At 37.8% G+C, this 26,733-nt stretch overlaps 1 protein-coding gene across 4 annotated transcripts in view; it reads right to left on the bottom strand.

Annotated features, from left to right (window-relative positions):
• Window positions 1-3,791: 3,791 nt before the first annotated feature.
• The window catches only part of ACSL4 (acyl-CoA synthetase long chain family member 4), a 48,535-nt gene continuing 25,593 nt past the window's right edge, over window positions 3,792-26,733 (bottom strand). For 2 of the 4 annotated variants that reach the window (XM_035902122.1, XM_035902129.1), the window contains 15 exons: window positions 23,845-23,891; window positions 20,427-20,666; window positions 19,957-20,134; window positions 17,888-17,997; window positions 17,658-17,796; window positions 15,932-16,082; window positions 14,647-14,770; window positions 13,793-13,864; window positions 10,909-11,048; window positions 10,270-10,442; window positions 10,039-10,113; window positions 9,626-9,817; window positions 9,006-9,120; window positions 8,125-8,282; window positions 3,792-6,241 (listed from right to left, as the gene is read on the bottom strand). In XM_035902122.1, the coding sequence (XP_035758015.1) occupies window positions 6,084-6,241; window positions 8,125-8,282; window positions 9,006-9,120; window positions 9,626-9,817; window positions 10,039-10,113; window positions 10,270-10,442; window positions 10,909-11,048; window positions 13,793-13,864; window positions 14,647-14,770; window positions 15,932-16,082; window positions 17,658-17,796; window positions 17,888-17,997; window positions 19,957-20,134; window positions 20,427-20,654 (2,013 nt within the window). In that variant the 5' untranslated portion in view covers window positions 20,655-20,666; window positions 23,845-23,891 and the 3' untranslated portion in view covers window positions 3,792-6,083. Of the gene's footprint in view, window positions 6,242-8,124; window positions 8,283-9,005; window positions 9,121-9,625; window positions 9,818-10,038; window positions 10,114-10,269; window positions 10,443-10,908; window positions 11,049-13,792; window positions 13,865-14,646; window positions 14,771-15,931; window positions 16,083-17,657; window positions 17,797-17,887; window positions 17,998-19,956; window positions 20,135-20,426; window positions 21,408-23,844; window positions 23,892-26,733 lie in introns of those variants that run through there. The other 2 variants (XM_035902132.1, XM_009646652.2) reach the window with 2 other exon arrangements.

Here is a 26,733-nt window from a genome sequence, read left to right as displayed (position 1 = left end):
CCCCCCAAGAGTTGGAATTCATTATGGTTCTCCCCAAGTATCATTGGAATTTATGTGCTATAGGGTATGAATGAGAGACTGCTGCCGAAGTCAGTAAGACAGGTTTTTGGCTCAAATGTGTTGCAGGCATCTTGCTTTTTCATTATCTACTGGTGACCTAGTGAAGCGTATTGATGGCTAGACAACGCAAATAAAATACACAATAGATCATAGTTTTTACTACAGTTAGAAGGGCTGAATATCCATTTAGAATCTCAAGAGAGCCAAAAACCAGTCTGATGATAGATTTATTTTTTCTTCACACAATGCCAGGTTTTAATTTGCTTTTCTATGGTATGCTTTTTGTTGGCATGAACGGGTTTTTTTGGCATCTTTCCTCTGAAAGTAAGGATGCTCATTGCCCGTAAATGCTTACAGTGGGCTGCATGTGGGTTAAAACTGAGTCAGACTGACTTGTTAGAAATTCAGCTTGGGTTGTGGTGTAGCATCTATTTGCAGAGCTCCTTAAGAAGTCGCTGTCACTGCCTGTGCATTTCCACCCCTCACAGCAATATCGTTATTGTGCTACTGCAAGCGTTCAGAGCAGACATCCAGGTTTTAAAAACAACAGGGGAAAAAAAGTCACAAGATGAGTGTTACACTATTCCATAGGAGGCAAATATGTTCTGGAATGCAGTGAAGTTACAGGCTTTGGGAGGTAATTGCCCTAAGCTGTATAGGGCAGGTATCGTATTTTGAACGTGGGGACAGAGTGGCCCTGGTTAAATGACCCTGATTAAATTTTATAAAAACAGGCTGATCGGGAGAGGTTGGGTTGGCTTAGACGTGAAAGACAGAAAGTAAAGTAGGGCAGGCAGCTACAAGAGAACAGTGATCCATTCTTCATGTTCACTCCCTGGGGGAGCACCATAAGTAATAAGCTGATCTATATCCAACAGGAAAGGTTTAGGTTAGATACCGCCTTGTTGAAAACAAATAAAAACCCCAGCAACACCTCCCAGGGCTGGGACTTTTGTTAAAGTGCTGGAACAATATGTGGACTTGCGACCTGAAGTCATGGTTGGGCTAGTTTAATTCTTAAATAGGCTCAACAGAAGCCTGTTAGAAGTAGTCCAATGCTGGTTCCAATCAAGAAGTGCTAAATTACTTCCCTCACCACTTCTTTATCTGTGTTTTTAAAAAAGTAAAGCTTATATGACATCTTTTTGCTTTAGCACTTTAATGATAGGAGATCACGTCTTCGAGTGATTCATGCTCAGGGTCTGGATTTTCAGAAATAATGGGGATAACCTAGATGTGGTAGCCACACTTCTGTAATAAGACAGGTGAGGGTGAATGCAGAAATAAGCATTTGGAACTAACACATAGAGACTTCTGGGATCTCTGTTGGTGTTCATCATTAACCAGGTTATTAGTGTTTCAAAATGGGAGAACAAGTGAAAAATGCAACAGGGTTTGTTTTTTGCTTTAAAAGCATAGGTGAGGACTCTGAGGATCAGACACTGTGCCCAGAGCTCTGTTTGTCTAATTTAATTAGCATTGGTCCTAATGTCAAGACTACACACTCTCAACTAAAGACAGATTTGGACAAATTACCGGTGATAATCAGCTTTGTTAAAACACTCTGTCAATATAGAATGGAGCCGATTTTCTTCAAAGCGTGTCTCTCCCCAGTAAAAGTGCAGCAAGGTTCTTGGTGTTACAGCTCCCAGTAGCAAAGCAACAGTGCGAACACCACCCCATTTCTTTCAGAATGCATTCAAATTAACTTATGTGAAAAGACAGGCCGACAACAAATGTGTATTTTGTATAGTCAGCCCTATTCCTCCATGGCTGATGCAATCCTATCATGTTAAAAATATATATAGATCTCTCAATAAGCTACTTTGCAGCAGCACCGAGTTAACTGGAAATGTGGTTTTGTTCACTAATCCAGATAAGTTCACACCGCTGTAAAATACCTGAGTTTTACTCTATGTGCATCATTCAGAATTCCAGGTAAGCAGTGACTGCCAGTTCGACTGACTGTAAATCACCTTTGTGGCATCTTTTGCATAAGTAGCACAAATTTGTTATTTTTAAGATGCTGATGTTTAAATTTTAGCCTCCAAAAGGGAAACCGATCTACTCTCATTTAGTTCAGCCATTAGGCAGGCTCAGTAAAACAAACCCAACAAAACAACCCATACCAAAACTAAATACACAATACTAATTTATTTATTGTCTTGCATGTAATGGCAGAGCATCACTAATTTATCATGAGAATACAGGGTAGCAATTTGAAACTATCATTCTGGGATGTGGTAGATTTGGGGGTTGGGGGTTTTTTGACTGAAAATTAGCGACCCATGTTCTCGGCTCGTGTCCTGTTCCTTATACAGCCAGAATGTGTTTGATAGGAACTGCAGTTCAACCTACTGGCTTACCTGGCAGGCAGCTCTCTGTCATCTTATGCTCAATGTTCTCTAATGTTGTAATGGGCACTAAGAATTGTATTGGGTTGGTTAAGCACCACCTCACCTACTCTTAAGGGAATAACTCATTACTTTCCCTGTTTATACTTTTTTTTTTTCCTTGCAAGCTGCATAATGACGTCTTACTGTTGTTATGCACAGGCACCAGGTCTCCTCTTCCAGCCCCCACTCAAGGTTCTGTGTCAAAGCTGTTCCTGAAAGGCGTTTGTTTAACCTTCCTCGGCTCTAAAGGCAGAGATCCTGAGCAACCAGTTCAGTATTTAGTAAGGAGCTGTTTTAAAGTTCCATGTTTCCTTTAAAACATCCAATCATAAATGTGTCTCAGCGTAAACTCACTCTGTTCCTCCTCTTCTGCTGGTGACAGCTTCTTTGTGCCTTTGTTAGGGTAACGTATGTAGTTGAAGGTTTATCATTTCTTGTCATGTGCCATTCCTCTTCAGGCCAGCTAAACTCAACTAGAGTCTTCCTTCATAGGCCAAGTTTTCTAGTCCCACTGTTACTGTAGTTACGTTCTGACTTTCTCTAGATATTCCATGCTTTTTGAAGTAGAGGGCCTAAATATAATCTTGTATCAGACCTGCCTGAACTGGATTTTGTTTCTCTTTGAATTGTTTCTCAGACTTGGGAGGATATTTTTTAAATTCTGAACGTGCTTTCTGAAGAACGTACAGCTACTGTGAGCTTTCTGGAACCTTCCCATGTAGTAAATGAACTGCTCCCTCGCACTTCAGTCCCATGTTGTGTGTCCTTTCAGTCAAGCACAGGATTATCGTCTGTAACTACCACGTAACTGTTTTGAGGCCATATTCTATCACTTCATCTGCATCCTAGTTCCTTATTTTTAATGGTGAGAATGACATTCTTGCTCATATTCAGTTTCCTACTTTTCCACAAGCTCTGTCACAAAAAGGATTTAGAATTCATTAAAAATAAGGATAAAGTTCTTACCAAACTGTAAGTATTATATTTGCAAATAATCCCCATATTTGAAGGCAGCCTGATATAATCCTTCCCCTTCTCCAAAAATGCTTGAAAAGCTGATGTGCATCATAAATCTCTTGCAGCACATCCACATTCAGTTCATTTCTTAAAAGAAAAGCTAGCCCTGCTCTAGGCTTTGTTTTCAATGTCTGTAGCATGTACTTGTTGCTGCTTTGTTTGAGTTCTTCTAATGTATGCTTAGTTTCGGAGAGAATGCGAGGCGCTGAACAGTAACTAGAGACAGCTTGTGCAATGTATAAAGATCTTTCAGAACACAAACTCATTGAACCATTCAAATTGTATTCCACTTTTGAAATGTTAACATTGTGTGTATATATATATATAAAATAGCAGTCCTCAGTCAACCGAGACGCAGAAGATACCTGTAGTCTAGATAAAATACATTTCATAAAAATACATTCATGGGTTTAAAAAAAAAAAATTGTACAACCTGCTGATGGACTCAAGTGCAAGTAACTTTTTTACATGTATTTAACTTTTGTGATGCTAACAGGCTGACTAATGGCTATTTAATAGTGACCAATTTTAAACATGGAAAAATTGGTAACATGGCTCCAGGACAGAGTAATTAAAAAAACTACTACTGATATGGGAAGTATTTCCTGTTGTCATAAACCAACTGTATGTGTCTTAAAAAATTCTTTTTCTAAAAAAACAATTTCCTCATTTCTTTTAGTGACTGTTGTAGCTCCATGCACAACTAGATACAGTCACCTTTATGTACTGGATTTTCTTTTTCCCTTTCCCCTTGGGTTCTTGGAAGATGAGCTGGCAGTGTTCTGGACTGGCCAGAGAAAGTTATGCAAGGGGAAATCTGAAGTTGGTCCCAAGGAGAAGGGACAGTTTAGTTAATGAGTATACAGCCATGATTTATTTTTGCCAAAATCTGTTTGAACTAGAAAAAAGAAAAATACACATACATGCAATAAAGGAAAAACTTGACTTGAAATTGCAAACTAGTATGTTCAAGAGAAGCATCGTACAAAAAACTTCTACTTTCTGTACAGTGACAATACCAAATAATTTTTCTTTTTAACCATCATATACACAACACAAATATTATGAATAGAAATCTATAAATACTTTAAAATGAATTTGTAATATATAGCAGTTGAGGGCCACAGCTGTACAAAATGTAAGCAACATATATAAAACGATTAAGAAAGTGCAAAGTAGAACAGTATCAAGAGCCTCCACTTTTTACAGCATTTATGGTTCAAGTGTGAAGAGCTGGCAGGGATGCAGGAGCTCAGTTACAATTCCAAAGAGGACACAGTACAGGATTCTGCACACAAAATGATGAACTATTGTTAAGTTATATCTTCCCACTTCTTCCCATCCATGACTTCCAGTTAATAAGAGAAGATTTTTATAATGAATTTCTGTAAAGAGTGATTTGTCCCTTTTTACAAGTTCCATAAAACAAAGGTTCCCTAGCCACAGACTGCTTTTCCGTAAGTAAAACGAGAATACATGGGGAAACTACTGTTGGTTTCTGGTTGCCTTGTTATGCTTACTGTATTTAAAAGGTGAACGGAAATACCTTTCCAGAAGGTGGGTACAGGTGTTTAGACCCTGATCCTCTAAATTACATACAGGTAACCTGTACCATTACTCACACGTATGTGAAGGTCTAGAGGATCAGTGCCTTAAAAGCAAAACCACCAACCACCCCTCAGAAAAAAAAAAAAACCAACCCCAACAAAAAACCCAACCCAAAACTCTGCATTTCACATCTGCATAGACACAACATCAGTTTCACTGTTGCTTGCCAGCCAAGATGCAAGTTTTGCATTCTGCATTCAGGTGATGATTTCTCAACAGTACCTCCTGTAGCAGTGCAAGTCTTTGTTTTCTTTCATGCTTGTGTCCTAGTAGAAAGCTCTGCTTCAATTAAAGTACAGTGGCAAGTAAAAACATTTAGTGAGTTGGAAGTTGAAGTCATTCATTCAATGCTCATGAATGAAACTTCAAATAACTTGTTTTTAGAAAGCTTTTCAGTTCACCTTTATTTCAGTAAGCATACTTAATATTTTTTTTTTTTTAGGCACTGTAAATATTCAAGATACTAACTGATGTGCAGAAGAATCCATCCATTCTCAAGCAGTGCATTATTAGTGATCTCTAGCAAGTTCTTGACTAAAGTTGTCATATTGTTTTGCTTTTAAATGGAGAAGGGTAGACTTTAAATACTCTTTATTTTTCCCCCTCCCTCACTAAGTCTGACAGAAGAATTGTCACAGTTACGTTATTTGTTTTTTCTTGTTGAAATGTAGTTCAGACTTCAGAATTAAAGAGAAGTTGCAAGCAGTCTGAATATGCTAGAGAAACAATAATAATAAAATTACCTGGTCGTGCTGCTTCACATAATGATGTCTGTCTCAAAACTGGAGATGATCACATGAAACTCTATGAAGACCATCAGTGTCTAATCTGCTAATAATTAAGAATCTGGAGTCTAAGATACTCTGTTGTACTTGATAGATTATAGAAACTTTCATCCATTTGGTGTATCTTCCGAATATGTGATATCTACAGTATACACAGACATCCCAAACTGAGGCATGAGAAGGAACCACCTGCACAACTCTGGTCAACGTAACTTGTTTATTTGCCTCCATACATTCTTTCGATGTCGTTGAGGTAATGGTTTTTCAGTTCTTTCCTTTTCAGCTTGAAAGCATCTGTTACTAACCCAGTCTCTGGGGTCCACGGTTCAGGGCTTAACCGTACTTTAATGGGTATTTCAAACCGTTCTAATTTCACTGCAGGGACAAGAAGAAACAAAAGCATGACTATGATTACATGGCCAAATGAAATACTAATCCACGCTACCTAAAAATCTAAGGTGAGCACTGTGTAGCTTGTATAGCATGGTGTCCTACTTAATGAAGTAACCTTGCAGCAGGCCCATGAGCGAATTTAATCTTGTACCAATGCTGAGTGCTGGGTAGTGTACAAATATTCTCATAACACACTGTACTTACAGCTTTGTATTGGATGTGATAGCATAAAGATCTAAAGCTTGCAGCAAATAAGAGTGTAGCCTGAAGATCCAAGACTACTGTCACAAGAAGATACACTGAAATCTAGAGTTGTAGTTTTATTACAGCAATGTGGTAATAACTAGATTAACACAGACTGATTGGATGTGCTTCATATTTAAATCATAATGAAGTACTTCTATACTGTCCATGGTTGAATGAATCTTTCCCCAATTTCTCCTTCCTAAGAGTTTGTTTAGAGTTAAAAATAAAGGGACTTCTCTGTATTTTTGTTACATGAGTCACTTATTTTCCCTTCAGCTGGAAGCAGTGGCTTGGCACATGCGCAGCCTCATTGCAACCAGAGCTGCCTCTGTCTCTTGCCCAGGCAATAGCCCAGAGAGGGGTAAGCAAGGGAGGAGGTGGGTGACAGCTTCAGGAACTGGGCAGGGAGCTGCTGCGTGGGCGTGATACCCAATGGACTTTGCCATCAGCTCCTGCATATAGGCCAGTAAGAGGATCCCACACACATAGGCTTGTAGCAGAATTTCTAGGACAGTTTGTGGCAGTATCGCCTCTGGGTGGCAGCAAATGTAGGACAGTTGGGATCTCTGGCTGGATCAGACAGCTCTGATCCCACAGCGGGCTGTACATCTGTCCCCAGGAGCTATTCAGTCTCTGACTTCAAACTGGCGCTGTAATGGACTGTTTCATCTTACTCAGGTATATGCCTGCTCGTGATGAAGTTGCGTTACATTCTGCTAAATATGAGGATGATCTTTTAAAAATAGCTTTGGAAAAAAGTTTCAAACAAATTAGTTGTATCTCAATAGTAGATTACTATCTAGAAGATAGAAAGAATGTATAAGCAAAGATTTTGAATAAACAAAGCTACATGGATAGTAATTTGCCTAGCTCATGATACAAAAACACTGATTAAAAAGTTTAAACCCAAGTCTTAGACCTATGGATTCCTTTTTTTAAGGCAAGACTTAATAGTGCCTTTCATTCTTTCCTCTGTTTCAAAAGGCAGATTCTCCTCTCTGAAGCTCAAGAGGCAGTGCTTAGCATGTGCTTAAGACCAGTTTTACTACTACTTCTTGTACAAGATGCCAAGCACTTCAGAGACTTTTTTTTCCCCAGTTTGTGTTAATTTTTTGGCCCCATAAAGGATTGATGAGGCTTTTAATCATTCAGGACCACAGCAAGGAAGAGCAGGCTTTTAAGCCATTACAACCACAAAGACTGTGGTGGTTCAAAGCTGTAGGGGCCAAAGATGCATGCGTAAAAAAGCTTTGAAATCTCTTAACTAGTTTTCTTACCAGCAAATGTCTTCTAACTTTCCTTTCAAACTGACAGCTCTTTTGGACCCTATTTTAACTGCATTAGACAAGCAACCTGTCTCTAGTTGCAAAAAAGTCTCAGATTTTTTTAGAAAATAAAGAAAGACGAATTAGTTAATATGACCAAAAAGTATGTAAATTCCTAGGATAATGGGCAACAATTCGATGTGGTCTTTGCCTGTGATTGAACTATTCAGGTTTGGCAGATACAGAGGCAACAGGAAGAAGGAAAAGCTTAACTGAAAATTAATGAGGATAACTGAAAGTTTTTGCTGGATAAGCATCATGAGTTTGGCTAGCACAATATTCTGCTTTACTTACTCCTGTTTGCCACTTCTTTAATCTCTCGCAGTATTTCAGCTTCCATTGTAGGATTGTTACAAATATCTACCCAGGTTCCACTGATGCCTTTCTGCTCAGCTAATGCCGTCAGCTTCTTCTGATTAGGAACCACAAAACTGATCACGTAAGACTGGTCGCTACCACAGGGTAGCAAGAGAAGGAAAGAAAAAAGAGCCAAACAGTTGAGGTTTCCGTTTCAGAGAATAAAATGCTTACTTGTTAGATACATGGATCCATGGTGCTTTTTGAATTGCAGTTATTCCCCCTTACAGAATTGTTCTTGTACCTTAAGGGTTCACAACTGATGACTTATCAAAGGTATTCTAAGTTGTTTTACAACGTTAGGTTTGATTGGTATCATGCTTTGCTGTCATTTCAGGAGTGCACATCTCAGTTTAGCTTCCCAGCTACACCTGGTGTTCAGCTAGTTCTCTTCAGACTCCCTTCATGTAGTGTGTTTAAGCTGAGGGGAGGGAGAGGAGAGACTGGGACTATTTCCAAAACTCAGAGGAGAGCTTTGGATCAGGTGCAAAATGTCGAGGTTAACTTTTCTCTGGTATTCTGACAGAAAGCCAAAACACATGCTAAATACAATTATACCGGTTTGGGGAAGGGACAGGATGGAACTGGCATCTGTTAGGATAGGGGAAATGCCAACAGAAAAACGTAAGTAATTTCTTCAGCTTTTAGGGAATCTGGGCACCTGTGCTACTTCAGAGATGCTGTTTATAACTTGCACTCTGGTAGGGCGGTTTGCCAATGGGAACCATGGAAAACGATAGCATATCATCAGAGAATTGGGTCAGAGCCTGTATTTCATGTCTACCATAAATGGAGTTTTAAATTAATACCACTCTTACCTTTTGGCATAAGCACAGATATTGTCAATCAACGGACAGTTCTTCAGTGCTGCCTCTACTTTGCCCAGAGATACATATTCTCCTGCTTGTAGTTTTACCAAGTCTTTCTTACGATCTAGGAGTTGAGGGGAAAGGGGCGGGGGGGAAAGTTTGTTCCATTTAAACTTTTGCATTTCCACAGACTCATTTGTAAAGCCACTATATAGGTACTTTGTGCAATGCAGCTAGTAGCATGTATGTATTCTGCCAACATTATAAAGGCTTCTGTAAGAGTGTGACAAGAAGTGTAGTGCTATATAAACACAACTTGTATGAAGGTGATTGGTACCCTGAATTTAAAGCTTTGTCATTAACAGCAAATATTAATATTAATCTTACATTTATTCTTTAAAGTACATGTGCTAAATTTATGTAGTGATAATGTCACAGGAAATAGCATCACTTCCAGAACTTTCCTACAGCTGTGACTACTTTGGGGAATGTGTTTTACAGTGTGATTCTGCAAGCAGGTAACCTTTAGTAGATTAGCCCTGACAAAGCCAACAGGATTAATAGCATGCTTATAATTACGTTTAGTCAAGACCTTGTAATACATTAAGATACCAAAAACTGAAGCCAACCTATGATCTGCAGACACCCATCTGGATGAAATTCCCCTATATCTCCTGTACAGAACCATCTCTGACCGTTCTCATCAATGGAGAACTCTTCTGTTGTCTTCTCTTTGTTTTTAAAATAGCCCATTGAGACATTAGGTCCACCAATTATAATTTCTCCTCTAGGATTAGGCTTGTCTTTATTAGTATAGCCCCCTGCAAAACAAGAAAATAAATTATTTTGAACTTACTTATTCTGCTGCCAAGAAAATATTTTGAAACTTCAGCTTGAAGTTAATGCACACAAATTGATGATTATTATAAAAGAATAAAGAACAATTACTTTGTGCTACACCTAGCCAAGCAGACAGGCAAAGAAACCAACTACACAGTAGTTAAATTAGTTACTCTGAAATCAAAACATTTAATACTCTCACCTTCTTGCCAGTCTCTCAATTTTATTTCACAACAAATAAGAGGAGCTCCAACTCTGCCAGTGCTGTAGTCGGCAACTTAGGGAGAGAACAAGGAAGAACACAAAGATTTTGTCATTTGAAATATAAACTTAAAACCATAAATAAGGCAGTGGCTTATCTCAAGTTACTTTATTGCAGTTAAGAACTACAGCTATTTAGACTTTAAAGTATTTCCAGAAACATTTTGACTACCTTCTGTAATTGTTCCAGCCCCACATGTTTCTGTTAGTCCATAGCCTTGACCAACAGGACAGCAAAAACAGATGTTCATGAACCTCTGTGTTTGAGGCGAGAGTGGTGCTCCACCAGAAAGCATCATACGGACGTTCCCTCCCAGTAGTGCCTTCACTTTTTTAAACAATAGTCTTCAAAGAAGAGAAAAAAGCATTAAAGAATCATTCACTCAGCTTGCTTCTATAAAAAGAAAGACACAAACCTTCCTCTTTCCTATCTGGGACACCTTAAAAATAACTGAATCATTCAGATTTTTAGTGGACAGCCGGGATAATAGAAAACATTACTTCTTGTGCAACACTGGCAGATGGCAGAATTCCTGTAACTTCATTAAACAAACGTTCCAACTTTATTACTAAAAAAACAAGCAATCCAATGAAAACTAACTAGTCCTCTGTTCTGAAAATTAGTCATTCCTACCATTAAATGTCTTATCCATTTCCAGTAAGAACTTGGGTTATTTCAGTTCGTCATTAGACGGTATTTGCTTCTTGGATGAGAATTGTCTGATGTCAGACAGCTTAGATGATTCTTCTTTTAGACTGTCTCAACAAATCGCAATGAAAAAAGTACACTTGGACCATGAATTATACTTACAAGTTACACAGAGGTGCATCATATCCCCTCTTGATTTGTTCCAATTTGTAGTCATAGCCTATCTTGAACAGAGTTCTCTGAATGTAGTTCATCTCTTGAACTTTACTCATGACATTTTTATAAATTCTGTCCATTATTTCCTACAAAGTATTAAAAAACAAGGAAAATTACCACATAGAATAGACTGGCATGTGTAAATTAAATTCCATGTTAAAGGAAGAATAACAGGTGGGTTTTTTTTAACTGATAATACAGTAAGAGTAAAAATGTCTGCATCATTGGTTAGGCGCTGCTTAACTGTAATGCTTTTAATGTGCGATCAGTTAGTCAATTTATAGACTGTAGCAGCTTGGAGCTATTTGAACTGGGTAAAATCAAGTATCAAAAATGCAGTAGAAAATCAGTGACTTAGCCTTGCTTTTCTCTGTTTGCTTTTTCCTCCTCATACCTGTATCACGAGAGAGGAAGAACCCGCACGCTGTAGTAGATACCCAATATTGGCAAACCTGCCTTGAATTAGGCAGACAGGTTAATCAAGGACAAGTAACTGAGTAACCGTTGAGGGTCTTCGGCCGTACTGCAGTAATTCATAGGTCCGCCTGCTTTTCTACAAACAGCTTTCTAAACCTCAGATGGTTTTAAAATAGTTTCCACCCCTCATTCTGAAGATGTCTTCTCTATCATTCACAGCTACAGATCTTGGGTAACACACCATAGTGTAATAAAACTCATTATGTTATATTGCTTCTATTATCGGTAACACCTTAACCCGTACTATAAAGTGTGACAAACTGATTTAGGAAACTTTGAGTTCCAGTTTAGCTAAACATCGGTATACGCCATTTATCGTGCTTAGGAGTCCTGATGCTGTACTTTATCCACGGCAACTGGCACGCACAAGGGAATGAACTAAGAGATTTTATTTCACCACTTCCTTTTCCAAGAGAAGTTTTTGAACTTTCAGAGGAATGTGGTTGCAGTAATTCTAGTTACCTGGCAAAATCCCCACAATTCTGTCACAGCCGAGAAATTAGTTTCCATTAAAATAATAAGCTTATGATCACTAAAATACACAGAACTTAAAATTCAGACTGGTGAAGATTTAACGGAAGTTTAAGGATTGGCTCCTTCAAGTTTGTTAGAGCACAATGCTTTGAAGTATTTAGATGCTTTCTAACAAAAGTCAAATTAAAATTGAAAAGAAAGCTATGAAAATGATTTGAAATGTCAGAGATCAAAATATTAAAAGTCTTATTTGAAACCACTCTCATTAGTGTTTTTGATTAGTTCCTTCAAATCTTCATGACTGGGATTTAGACAAACTAGAATTTCAGAAAGCAAATGTACACTATTTTCAACCCAGTTTATCTGCAGAATATCATCTAATATTTCCAAAAGCCAGACAAATATCTTAAATCAGAATTAATTGTAGCTTTTTAGAAAGACTACAGAGGCAGGACAAGGTATTCAGAATTACAAAGGTTGGAAGGAACTATTAACCCTTATTACAACGTTCTGGTTGAATCAAATATTTAGAAATATTTGTGTCTCTGGATTCTATTAGAATTATTTTCCATTTAATTCCTTGTACATGCTAATCACTGGTGATGTTATGATGTTTTAATGATAAAAACAAGACAGTAATTCTAGGGAGAGAAACATTTATTAGATGATGTTACATAAGTGTTATTAGGGCTATCTGAAGGTTTTTCCTCTCTACTGTAGATTGTTGAACTCTAGACCTTGTATGCTATCAACTAAAAATGGATCACCAGTTTCAAGTTTATTTTTTTCTCTGCTAACTTCTTTGTGATACTAAGTCTGTAGAATCAAAACATTTAGGTGGGGTTCAGCATTATCACTGTTCTGCAGTTAATTCATACGAAGCTGTCTGCATAGATTTTTTTTTCTTTTGCACATGCATGAGCTATAGTCCTCTTCCAAGTGGGATTGTGATCATATTTAAAATTTACACTGTTTTGCCAGTAGTCTAGCTTTTGAACTTTTCCCAGTAAACAGATTTAAATGTATATTTTCCAAAAAGCTAGGGTTCTCAGACATACTAATTTTCACTTGGTTAATTATTAAGAAAAAGACCAAGCCTATCTATATGATTATTAGTTTATAAAACAAAAAAAGCAAGTGAGATGTGATATGGTCATAGAAGAAGCACATGTGATTCCAGGACGTACAAGGGAAGGTTTTTGTATCAGAAAGAAACCAACACTTGTGTATTTTTTGGATAGCACTAGGACCATGTGGAATGCAGAAACCTGATCACCCAAAGATCAACATAAGCTACAGAAGCAACAGGAGTTATAGTCTTCTGATCATTTTTTCTTCTAAGAGGAGACTTAGCAAGGCCTGCTTACCCTAAGAACAGCAAGAGAGACTTAGCCTAAGCATTACCTTGAAGACAAGCAGCTGAGATCGAGCACCCCAACAACTATGGCAGTGTGGCTTAACTTGCTAAATTCTGTAACTCAGCCAAATGCCCATATCTTAAAGTGTCCACCTTAGCCGAAGCCACCCTGCCTCTCCCTATGCAAAACAGGGTTTCAGGCTGTGAACGTCAAAGACTTTCTGTATCCTATTGTATCAGTAGCCCAGTAAAACATCAATTGTGACTATTAAAACACATTTGCATTTTTGGATCGAAAAGGCTCTTGACTTCAGCATACGTATATTCTTGTGCTCATCTGCAGCATCGGTACTCAGTTCAAGCAATGAAAACTGGAATTTCTATGTTCTGCTTTTTTCCAATTAGTGACAGTTACTTACACATGAAGAGAAAAAAAAAAGCATTACTAAATAAATTTTTCTAGCATGAAAAAGATAGAAAGCATCATTTTTTTCCTAAGCATATCTGCTTCTGCATACTTACAGGCACAGCTGCCATCAGTGTAGGCTTAAGTACAGTACAGTCTCCTTTGCTCCCCTTCTTAATTTTACTTGACTGTAATAAGGAAAACAGATCAATTTAAGAAGCTGAAAATCAAGCAGCTCTTTAGAAAACAACTAAAGAAAGAGGGAGATATATTAGCATGTAATTTGTTTAAATCTCTTCCCCTGTCCTCCAAAAAACATTTCATTCAGGTTTTTTTTTTCCCCTGTTGTGATGGGAAAAGTAATGATTAACAACAGTCTCAACCAAAATACTAGATGTTTCACAAGCCCAACCTGGTTAAATCCACTTTGTATATCTTTTTCTTACTTCCTCCCTCTAGCACTTGCTTTCTCCTCCATCTTCCTCCAGGAGTTTCTTTTGCCTGATGCAATCTCTATACCAGCAAAATGTACAGAAGCATTCTTTTCCAGCTTAATTTGCTCTTTTTTATCGTAATTGTTAAATGGAAAAAGGCAAAGGGCTAAACAGCTCTACACTAACTGGATAAAGAACTGAAAGAGTGAGACCAGAAACTTAAAATTACTGTAAACATTCTTACGTTCAGCTAATCTATTCATAGCTGTTCTTATCCCGATATCCAGTGGATACTTTATTAGGTTTTCTTTTAGATTTCCTAAATATCATAGAAGTAAAGGTTTTAATAAAATTTATATGGTATGACCCACTGCTTATAGTCCACCAGGAACATTAACTTGCATCATTTTCTGAAAAAAAAAATTACATTTCTCAAGTGTGCCACATACATCAGTATGTCTTTAATGAAAGAGGATAGCTGAGCAAGAAGAATGCAGACTGCAAAAGCAAATTTAAGCTTCCCCTTCCCTCCTCACCTGATCCGATAGCGTGAGTGGAGAGGAATAGCCAATCCTGCAGCCGTAAGTGATGCAAGAAATTTCTGCTGTCAATTCTAATACATGGGCCAGAGGCAAATAACCAATGTAAGTATCCTTGGGTCTAGGAAAGGCAAGGATTATCTAATTAACAATGATGCACAAGTGGACTGAAAATACTGTTTAACAGTTTTATTGTGTGCTTAGTTACTACATTTTTTTAAAGACTTGGATTACAAGTGAGGCTTACTCTTCTGCACGCAAGGGTGCGATTTCAAACCACAGTTTCTAAACAAAATGGGGAAAAATCCTGCCTTACTGAAATCAGTATGAATTACAGGATTTGCCTTGCTTTCTAGGAAGCTCAAAGATTCCTCCACTGCTACTTCCTCTCCTTGCAGGAGATTTCATCCCAGGTTCATCCCACATTAAGCATGAAATCCCTATATTTTAAAATAAGCACCAATGATTTACAAATCCTCGACAGTCATCACAGCATCCCCTTCTAAAATAGTTTAGTAGAAAGAGAGCTTATCACTGAAGTACTGAGGCTTATTTCAGGAAATAACTTCTGAGATTTCTCAGCAAGAAACTTGGAGCTGTCACTTAACTGAAGCTTTCAGCATCATGTCAGAACTGGTTTTATATCCTATCAGAAAAGGAGTTTAGCAACATAGCTTATTTCAGCTATTAAACCCTTCGTGAATACGGTGACAAAGCCACCCACATTCATGAAAAAGTTCTTAAAAATATTAGTGTGAGGGAATTTGAAGTTGGTTTTACTACCATCAATGCACAATTTATTACTTTTCTGCTCATTCAGGGAATTATACTTGAGCAGACCCTACAGCGTGTGCATTATCCATGCAACACTGGTGGCTCTAGATCAACTGGTAGGTTCTGACATGCTTCCTCAAGTGATTCCAGCTGCCTGAAAACATCTAAAAAAATTTACCCAACTTTGACTAGATGAGGAATCTCCTTATCTGGTGGCATCTTCTGATGCAAAAGAGTGCAAAAATCCATCACAGACCACAAGCGAAGGGCAATAATAAAAAAAGTAGAAAAAAGCATGTGAGATGAGCTAGAAGGGTGTCCTTTTCAAACAACAGGGTAAGGTCACAAACACAAGCTATATTTCTTATAAATTAAAGATTAGTGGGCTCACAATAAAATGAAGAAATGTGATAGCACCCAATGCCAGCAACAGACTTTCTATAAAACAGAACCTCCAAAAGTATGCAAGTTTATCTCTCCATACACATGACAACTAAACGTTTCTTACCCCAGTCCAGGTATTCTCTCACACTGCCCCGTCATTCCAGCTATTAAGTTTTTATGCATCATCATCACTCCTTTAGGTCTCCCAGTAGAGCCACTGGTGTACATTACTAAAGCCAAGTCCGTAGGAACAGGTCTGCTTGGCAAAATGTTTGCTACAAAATGCAGGAGAAAAACTATTAATTCTTCTCTACTTTCTAAATTGTTATTTCTGCAATTAATCAATGTGAAAATGCCTGTGATTAACCAGTGTGAAACAGGTGCTTCAGCAAAGGTGAGCATGATGTGTGGTCAGTGGTGGATGCGGAAGTCAGCAACGAAGAGAGTAGTGGTCTGTTTTTAAGAGGAAGCAAGGGAAGGCAGATTTTGAAAGGAATGACAAGGATAAGTATTTGGGCATCTACACAATCTGGGCGATACTTTTGCCATTGTGTCTTACAGCTGACTGAAAGTTTCATAGAAAAAGCCTTCTGAAGACCAGATAAACCTGTCAGGGGCAGTGAAGGGGGGGAATACAGTACTAGAGACTAACAGTAGGTTGAGGAAAAAACCAAAATACACCCAACACCCCAAAAAGCTGCAAGTCAGCTTCTCTGTCAGCCAGTCTTCCAAAGCCAAGGTTGTAGAGCTAAGACTACTTTTTTTTTTTAATTTTCACTTTTTTTTTTAAAATTAACTTTCCTCGGGTATGCTGCTAGCTAGTAGAAAAGCAGTAAAATGAAGTTGGTTTTACTACCATCAATGAACAATTTATTACTTTTCTGCTCATTCATTGAATTATACTCGAGCAGACTCTGCAGCATGTGCATTATCCATCCAACACTGGTGGCTCTAGATCAAGCGGTAGGCTCTGACATGCTTCTGATTTTTGTTTTAATCCCTTGGCATTTATTCTTAGGATGAAAATTATTAGCTTTCATGGCTTTCACAGCTAGAGAGGCAGCAGAAGTGTCTGCCAGGGAAGCAGCGTTTTTAGGGGAAAACCAAACAAAACAACACCCCTCAAGGTAACTGCTGGTTTGTATCCATACCTTAATCTGATCAAAGATAAGCAGTTGTCAGGAATGTGTGCTTCCCTGCAGTAAGCTCCTTTGCCAGTTGATCTCCTCTTTTATTCAAGAGAGGGGAGATCTGGCTAAGCACAGACCACTGATTTAAGGAAGAGAGATGATCAAGGTGGTTTTTTCCTTCCTTAAAGCAGATATTTACAGTCACTCCTGGCTGCCCAATATAGCAAGGGACGTAAAGGTTATTCTTCTAGCCCAGCGTGCTTTTTAGCTACAGACTGGTTAAGAAAAAAAGACATTTCCAAGACAACAAGAAAAAAAAAAGCCTCAAGTGCTTTCTCCTCTTTTCTTAGGAAAAATAGTGAAACTAAGATGAATAAAAGGTAGGAGTAGCAGAAAACGGAACACTGCACTGGATTCTGTTTCACTTCCTAAACCAAAGGTGGAGTCTTAAAATTAAATTATTTGGTTATGGTTTAGAAGTGAAAAAGTTTTATGCTGAAACACCTGACACTTGAACAAAGGTGCAGGACAATAAATAGAGATCACACAAATTCTCTGTTTATTTAAAGGAAGCCAGAGGATGAACTGGCAAACTGCCACTGCCTTTGTGTTAGAGACCTAGATGGGTAGGGGTTTTTTTGGCTATGCACCCCTCTTAACCTAGGTCCGATTTCACTGTTAACAATGCTTGATTAGTTCCCTGTGAAGTGATTCACTTACAGTTTTCTGGTTTGGCGCCCAGCTCTTCCACTGTCTGCATACTATGAATCTCCACATTTTCAGGGTATTCTGATTTATTGATAGTCTTCTTGTCCACATAAATGATGTGTTTAAGACAGGAGACTTGTGGCAATGCAGTCTATCGAAGAGAAATGAAATTTTTAGTACTGACCGCACTGTAAAATTATTACAGGGTTGCTTGTAAGCAGGTGAGGCTGGTACCAAATTACCTTAAGTTTGCTCTCAAGAAGTTCTACACTAGTGACCAGATACGATGCTCCACACTCGTTGAGACCATAGATTACTGCCTCTTCACCCAGGGTGGCATACAACGTGACAACTATTACAGTAAGGAGAGAGAGAGAGCATGAAAGAAATGTTAAAGTCATACTAAATGCAAAAGCTCTTGCACTGGAAAGCGTTGCAGAGGAGGGTATGGGGACATAAAATAAGCTCAATGGGGAATTTCCTAATTTGGAAACAAAACAGCTTTTCATTTTTCCACATCAGAATTTTATGCCACAGGAGACCTCTGAAATGTAGAGGACAGTTGTATAGGAAGCATTTCTTTACCAAGAGGGTGGTCAGACACCGGAACAGGCTTCCTAGAGAGGTGGCCGATGCCCCAAGCCTGTCAGTTTAAGAGGCATGTGGACAAGGCCCTTAATACCAAGCTTTAACTTTTGGTCAGCCCTGAAGTGGCCAGGCAGTTGGAGTAGATGATCATAGTAGGTCCCTTCCAACTGAAATAGTCTAGTCTATTCTATAGAAGAAGAGAAGTCATCAAAATGAAGAAATCCACCAAAACCCAAGGATAATGCACTAAGCAATCACAGTAAGCAACAGAGAACATGTGTTTTGCCCCTGAGCTCTGCACCTGTATAAAGCTATGTACTTGTATAAGCAGCTCTTTCAGCAGTGTCAGCTGTTTTCCTTCCTCCCATGAAATTATTGATGGGGGCAAGGCAGGGAATCAGACTAAGGAATCGTACTGGTTTTTATGTTGCTAGATTATTTTTAACCTTGACTGGCTACAGTGATGCCATTAATTGCCTCACAGGCACCAAGGAGTTCACCTCTTCCTATCAGCTCTCTATTGAAAAAAAAAAAAAAGCCTTCCTTCAGTATTGTCTGCTATCTCAAACTCTAACCTCCAAAGACCATTAAAGGAATTTAATATTCCTGTGAAATCAGGTTCATGGGGAAGGGACGGATGAAAAGAGAGTAATGTTATATAGCTGATTCTTCCTGTCTCTTGAAGCATGAGGATCAAGGCCGAATTAACCATCCCCTCCTACTTCAATAGCAATGTCAGCTGTTCCATTATTGCCCTTTAACAGCCTCTCTACTGTATGACCTTGCACAGTCACCAATAATACGCCACTAATACTGGAAGAAAAAGAGGCAGCCTAGTGCAAGCAAAAACATAAGACGGCAACAAAAATAAGCCATGGGTCATAGTGTGTTGCATGCAGACTGGGCATGCGAGTGCATGGCAACCTTTGCCACTTCACCAAGAAACTTGTATGCATTAAGTCAGATGAGAGATTTCTGACATCTTACAGAAAATTTAAGAAAAAAAAATATACATAACTAATGAACTTGAACAGTTTAATGTCAACCAAACCCTCTCAGAATAGCATATAATTTTGATTACCATTCTTCTATCTTCTAACCACCATTTTGTGTTTCGGGTGCGCAAGTCAGGATACAGACAGAAAATACTATAAACGCATTCCCCATTTTAAAAAAACCTGAATAGTAACCTTACTGTTCCGTTATTCTGACATCTAGAACATGATGAGAGATTTCTGACATCTTACAGAAAATTTAGAAAAGAAAAAAAATATACATAACTAATGAACTTGAACAGTTTAATGTCACCCAAACCCTCCCAGATTAGCATATAATTTTGATTACCATTCTTCTAGCTTCTAACCACCATTTTGTGTTTCGGGTGCGTAAGTCAGGATACAGACAGAAAATACTATAAACACATTCCCCATTTTAAAAAAACCTGCATAGTAACCTTACTGTTCTGTTATTCTAACATCTAGAACACTGCTACAATAAAAATCAGAAAAAACAGTCTCATAAGCATGAGCAAGTTAATTTTAGGGATCTCTGCAATGCATAGACTAGACTGGAAACTACTAAGAATCAGACCATAGGCAGAGTAAATTTATGAAATTCTTATACCATCAGTGATAGGATTGGTAGATTCAAAATAGTTAAGAGCCAAACCAGTGCCAAGAAACAGGTCTAAAATACATTAGAAGTCAAGAAGTTCAGCACTCACGAGGAAAGTTGTACTTGAAGCAGGTGAGAGCTGCTATCATCCATTCTGCTCGGGTCTCACAGAATATGACAACAGTACTCTTCGGGGTTAGTCCCAGGGCAATCAGTCCATTCCCCAAGCGATTCACTTTCTCATTTACTTCTTCATACGATAACCATCTGTAAGTTCCTAAAATTAACTGGTGAGGGGGGAAAAAAAAAAGCAATGACAAGAAACTGCTGGTACGGGGCTACAAGCTTATGTGAGTTGGTGCATAGTAAGCACGCACACACTGCCACTTGCTAAAAGAAAAAAAAATTGCTTTTACTTTAAGTAGAATAAATAGTGCATCCTGTATTCTGTTATTCTTTAGCTACTATAAAATAGATGCTTTATATTGTAAGATAACCTAAGAAAATCTCCACTGTTGCAGCAAGATGCAAAGCAGCTCAAAACCAAATCAGAATTAAGTACAAAATTGTAAGTTTTACCTTTTTGAACACTTTTCCATTTGGTTGCATTTCATTTTCTTCACTCAGTATTTCTCTGGTCCCAAGACAGTCCTTCTTCCCAAACTTCGCTAAAGCATGGTCAAACAGTTTGTCCAACGTGTCTGCTCCAGGAATGTTTATGTTTGCTAGTGAGTCAAGATGAGTGACAGAACGGTAGGGGCTTCCAGGTTTGTCCGAGATGGGTTTAGCTTTTAAACGTTTTGCCATAGCCTTTTTCTTCTTAGCATTGGTAAGAAAATACCATGGAATAAATACAAGCATACTGTACACAGATATCAACAAGTACACAGGCAGAAAAAGAATGGCATGTACTTCTAGCCTAAGTTTCATTGCAGGTATTTAAAAAAGAAAATCTCTTATTGTGTTCTGAAGCAGGCAAGAGCAAAGCAGCAGTGCAGTTTGGTGTAGGAAGAAGCAACAGTAAGTGAAGCTTAGGCAGTTCTGTTTCACAGCAGCTGCAAAAATTTTAGTAACCTTTGAGAGCCAACAGTGGACACCTGTGGGTGAAGACCAGAGCCAAGCAGAGAGCAGGAAAAAAAAAAAGAAAGAAAAAAGAATTAAATTAGTAATATTACAGTCAGTCCATTAGTTTTAGTCCTTCTAAGAGTTCACTTCAAATGCATCAAGACAAAGGAGACTGAAGTAACCGATTTAAGCAGCACGAAAGAGAAGGAGTCTTTTCCATACTTGTTTGTTGCATCCACAAATATTTACTTTTCAAAGACTTTTCCCCACTATCTCTGTTTGAATAGTTCAGAGCTGTTGAGGTGAAGTCTGTTCTTCACATCATAATATTGTGTTTAAGCTACTTGAGTAATGCTACAATTGTGTAATTACGGGAAAGGTCAACAGTTGTTTTCCCCCTAAATATTTGTACTAAAGAGAAAAGATACAGTAGGTTTCTTTACTGCTTTGCAGAATACTATATTCAGATTAAAATTTATCTTGATACAGAATCCTCAAAAGTCTACATGTTGTAATCTAAAACCTATATTGTATTCCAAAACTGCCTTACTAACTTTGCTGCAGTAACTGAATTTCTATTGCTTTTCAATTATGAATGTCAGACTCTTGGAAAAGGATTACACAGATTTGCTTATACCCCTCCAAAACCTACTTCAATATATGCAATTTCAGAACCCCAGGTATGGCAAAAGGAATCCAATTTGACCGATTTAATCCAATTTAAAACACAGCACAATTTGGCAAGATTTTGTCTGCATGTCAGAGATCCTTCTTCACTGAGGACAACTGGCCCTAAATAAAGGCCGAAGGTGTGTGGGAGAAAAACAAAAGCATCACAGCAAACCACAGCTGTGGCTAGCCCACTGGGCTGTAACTAGTCTGCAGTGTAAAAGATACAGGTTCTTGTCTTCATCTGGATGGCATGCAAACATGGCACGCAAACACATCACGACTGATGCACGCAGCAGGAAAAATAAAAGGCAATGGTGCACTAACAAAAGAGCAGTACCCCGGGCACACAGGGGACGGAGTACCGCTGACTAGCTTGCCACAAAGCCCCATCTTTCATGGACAGAATCCGATTAAACAGAACGAATGAGAAGAAGGACACTTTCAGGGCTCCATCGAGAATTAAAAGAATGTGGGCACACCTCAAAGTGTACCTTTATTAATGTATTTGCCACCCTCAGGCGATGAGGGAGGCTACAATTAACATTTCAGGTTAAACAAGACAACTGCTACTAACAGCGTAACAGGAATCTATTGATAGGTTGTTGGGTTTTTAATAAGAATTCCAACATCTGCAGGTGTGTTGTAGCCAATATCAACAGCATTTAATGGAATGTAAGATTGAGAGGTGCAGATATTTTAAATAACATGATTACCACATTTTAAATTAAATCCACAGACTAAAATTACTATTGAATGATAGTATAATGTACTAAACTAAGCTCAGACTTGTTAAAAAATATTCTGCATATTTCTTTTTATAAAAGGTGAATGCTACATTCTTGTCAGAACATATATGCTTATTCTGCTCTAGTTAACCTCATCATCAACTTCCCAGCAAACAGCCAAACCTTAGCAGAAGAGATAACATTTTACTTCCTAAGCTCCAGTTCTCTAAAATGAAGGTTTACTGGTTTATGTGACAGATCTTTATGATATTTTGATTCCAGTTAATTCAGTGCTCCAAAAGCAGCAGTTGAGCATGTATTTAAAACAGAAGCCAGCCATAGTGCTAAGACGACAGTAAGAAAACTTCAGCGCATGCCCATGATTAGACACAGTGGTACATATAATAATATGTAAATAAATAATAAACCCCGCGGAGAACTCTCACTGCTCTTCACCTTTCAACAAAAAGCATATGACCAGACACAATGACTTGGATAAAAAGCAGACTTGTTGCACTAATGCAAACAATTTAACAGAATGACACAGTACTATAGCTTTTAATCAGGATGAGCAGTAGCTTTTTCAGAGGTAGTCCTGCTGGTAAAAACACTACTTACTAATAATGAAGAGCTGCCTAATTTAGAAGGGGAGGGAGAGGAATGGGCTCATATTTACTTCAATTCTTTAGCTCATGTTCTGGACTGACCAGTAACATAAAAAGACATTTACTTCAACTTTTCAATTCAATTTAATCTCATGTACATTAATTTTCTAAGAGTATTTTCTGTGTACATGTATTACAACAGATACAAATAACTGAAAATCGTGTTGTCACACATTGATTTGCTTACTACTTTCTAATTAAATCTATATTGACTAATGGTATCTATTAATACAGATATCAATATTTAAACAGGTGTTTCACAATACCCAATTCGCATTTTATTACTGATTATCAATCCTAAGACTTTAAAACTGAACTGGGTTGCAGAATGGATTGCAAGACTCTGTTTGAAAAGAGGACTGTGTTTGAAAAATTACATCCTACTGCCGGCATCTAGTAATCCTTTCTACATGCATGAAATGTGTGGGCTTATATGTGAGATGATCTTCAAGCTGACTAAGCAACAAAACTCAGTTCAGCATTAAACACTAAGAACTTTTAACAGTTTACCAGAACAACTTTCTAACGTGCTAAAAAACCTCATCAGAATGTTCAAAATACTGCCTGAAATAATAAAGTAATGATAAGAAGGTCTTAATGGGAAAGAATGTTTGGTTTGGGCTAAGACTGGCACCCTGTTGAAATCACTTTTAACATTTGAATTTTAAGTGCATGTACAAACACACTTGGTATACTTGCAGCCAGTTATGCTAACATTCACATTAGCAAAACTTAAAGGTTGCATTTCTTTCATTAAAAAAAAAAAACTTCTAAGTCCCCAAAAGACAAACTTGGCTTTTTCCTTTGAACATATTTGTATAAAAATTCACACACACACACACGTACGTATGCACACACAGGTACACTTACAAGGTATCTGACGGAGATGGATGAGGTTTTTTCAGTGTCAATTAGATCTGTAGTAAAACAGAAAAAAAGAAAGTATTAGAGGTCAGGAATTTTTTTGCCTTGCAGAAAGGAGGAATCTTTAGGATTTCTACCCTAATGCTGCTGAAGAACAGCAGCCTATGCATTTAGACAAAGGTGGCACATGCCACCCATCCAAGAGGAGAGCAATGACGTTACTGGAAAAGACTAAGCTTGTAAACTACAGCCTACAGATAAAGACGAAGCTAATAATGGGGACACCACCCCCATTTAAACATGTTCTGAATAAAGCTATGAACAGAAGCTTAATTTAATAAATATTTTTTTAAAAAAGGCAAGAGACTTTCAGATTCCATGTGGTCCATTCTTCTATCTCAGGGCAGAAGCAACAAGATCTTTTATCATTCTTGATGGACGAGTATCAGCAGAAACATTATCCCAGAACTATCCATAGCATACCATGCCCAAAAGAGTCATAGGAAACATGAAACAGAGTTTGGGTACTGAGGTAAGAAGAGAATTTACAGAACAAAAGCATGGTTATGTAGGCAGCGAGGCTTCACTGGTCATGGGACCAGTGGGGAAAAAAAAAAAAAAAGATGCCTATGTGTAACTACACAGATATGGCTTCAAAATGTCTACTGCATAATCATTCTCTTGGACTACTTGGGTTTATATGAAGAAAGCTTTTAACTGATGTTTGACCTAGTTATATTTTATTAGCCTTCCCCATAAGATTTTAATCCAGGTACCAGTTTTTACAGATTGAAACTGTGTTAAACATCCCTTACAAAATTTTCCTACAAACATTTTCTCTTGAAATATGAAATAAGAGGCGTAATAATGTTTTTAGTGTTACTGGCACTTGCATGTGGCTGTAAAAGATTTTGATCCGTTAACAGCACCATCCCAAACTCATGCCAAATAAATATTTATCATATTTTAAACATTAATGCGTAACAGACTAACATATTGAACTTGCGAAAGTACCTCCACACCAGTTCCATTTGGTTAGAAGCCAAACTTAGCTATTCCAATTACACCTTATGCCTTCAATCTCTTAAGACTTTAAGAGAAAGGATGAGATGCAATGTTCACATCGATGCACCATCAGATACCTTCAAGGCAAGCCAACTACGTATTCCTGAAGTGTAACAAGTTATGTTCTCAGTAAACTTCCTTTTTCCTCACAAATAAAAGAAAATGTAGCACTCACATGAAGAATTTCACTGTATCAAAATAAAACTTATGTAATACTAGAATATTCAGAATATGTGATATTTGATATCGACTTACAAAGTTCATTATTTCTCTTAATAGGGCAGCGTAACTAGCCTATTTAGATGCTTATCTATCTATTTTGGAAACAGCTGAGCTTGCGGTTCTTGATGTAGGAAATGCACATTCCCAGCAACAGCCATCAAGGTGTGCCAGGCATGACTACAGTCTAAGAAAAAAATGAAACCAAACAAAAATAGATGTAGCTTCTCTCCTAGATAGCTCTGTTTTCAGCATCTCTGAAGGACTTTCCTCAGGTGAATAAGCTTCTAGCAATTTTGAGATGGTAACTCTCTAGACTAGAGTTCATTTATCATTTGCAATGATATGTTACAGTGTTCGTACTACAAACCTCACTCACGAGGTAGTATTTTACTTATTGCTATTAAGTACTGGGTGTTTACAGAAATTCTATAGTCCAAGCTTACTATAGTAAACAAATAACTGATGCAAATGCTCACATAAGCACTGACACTGTATTTTATGGGCTGCCACAGATGGAAGAGAGATAATCTGACTTTGATATCCTCAATTAAAAGCTTCAGAGACAGATAACAGCAACACTCTATTCTTGTCCTGCAGCCAGGGCCACAGAACAAAGTCTGAAATCAAAGCACAGGTTCCGAAACAGAAGAGACACCCCTCTCTTCGTAGTTTTTCATTAATTTAACTGAAAATCTAAGAAACAAGTGACAACTTTTTTTTTTTCTTTTTAATATAGAAAAATAGCTTTTAAATAGTCACAAAAGCTTATAAGACTAAGTAAGAGCAAAAGTGTGTCTGTGGAACAGGGAGAGGGTTTATGCCTCTGGAAGCCACTATTCACAGAGGAGGAAATGCCCTCATCTTCTCTGCACTTAACTATTCAAAGAGAACAGAATCAATTTATCCAGCATTTGCACACATGATTAGAGTTTCTGCATGTAACTCAAAACCTAAAGAAGTACCTGTGGCTAGAAATCTTATCTTATGCAGTTTAATTTTAATAAGGCAGCAAATTATCTTTGCTAGGAAAGTCTTTAATTAGCCCAAGTCTAAAACAATGAAAAGGTTTAATATTGAAGTATACAAATAACGGTGTTTATTGTCCTTCCTCTTGTGTTAAAAACCTTGCCAGGGATCTGATTTACTGTGCAATAACATGATTAGAAGAAAACATACTTTTTCAGTCTACTTCAAACATTAATTGCAACTTTTAGGAGTTTTCTTTCATTGTGTTAGGGAAGTATTCTAGTACGAAAGATGACATTAGACAGGAAAAGGGTAGTATTCTAATTTGTGAAGAAAATCTGGACTCTGCAAAGCACGAAGTTGTTTAGTTTAAAAACAACACCAGAGGAAGCTGTGGTTCCCCTGCAGCCAAGCTCTTGTCAGCTTCAAACGGAGACACAATTCTAGCTTTAGCATAAGTACTCAGGGTTGACTCCTTTGAGGAAGTCCTGACATCTTCCAAAATAATCCAATATGAGTAAGTAACAACTATTTCCGGAATTTCTCTAGCATTCAGGCAGATCTAAACATTTTGGAAACCACAGTAAACACTCATAATTTGTAAGTGGAAAGGAGGTTCTACACAGTGGAAAAAAAAAAAAA

This window comes from Egretta garzetta, unplaced genomic scaffold (assembly GCF_000687185.1).
Source record: "Egretta garzetta isolate BGI_Z169 unplaced genomic scaffold, ASM68718v1 scaffold411, whole genome shotgun sequence".
Taxonomy (NCBI): Eukaryota; Metazoa; Chordata; class Aves; order Pelecaniformes; family Ardeidae; genus Egretta; species Egretta garzetta.
The sequence above is the reverse complement of the archived record's forward strand: the minus strand, read 5'-3'. Positions and strand labels throughout refer to the sequence as shown.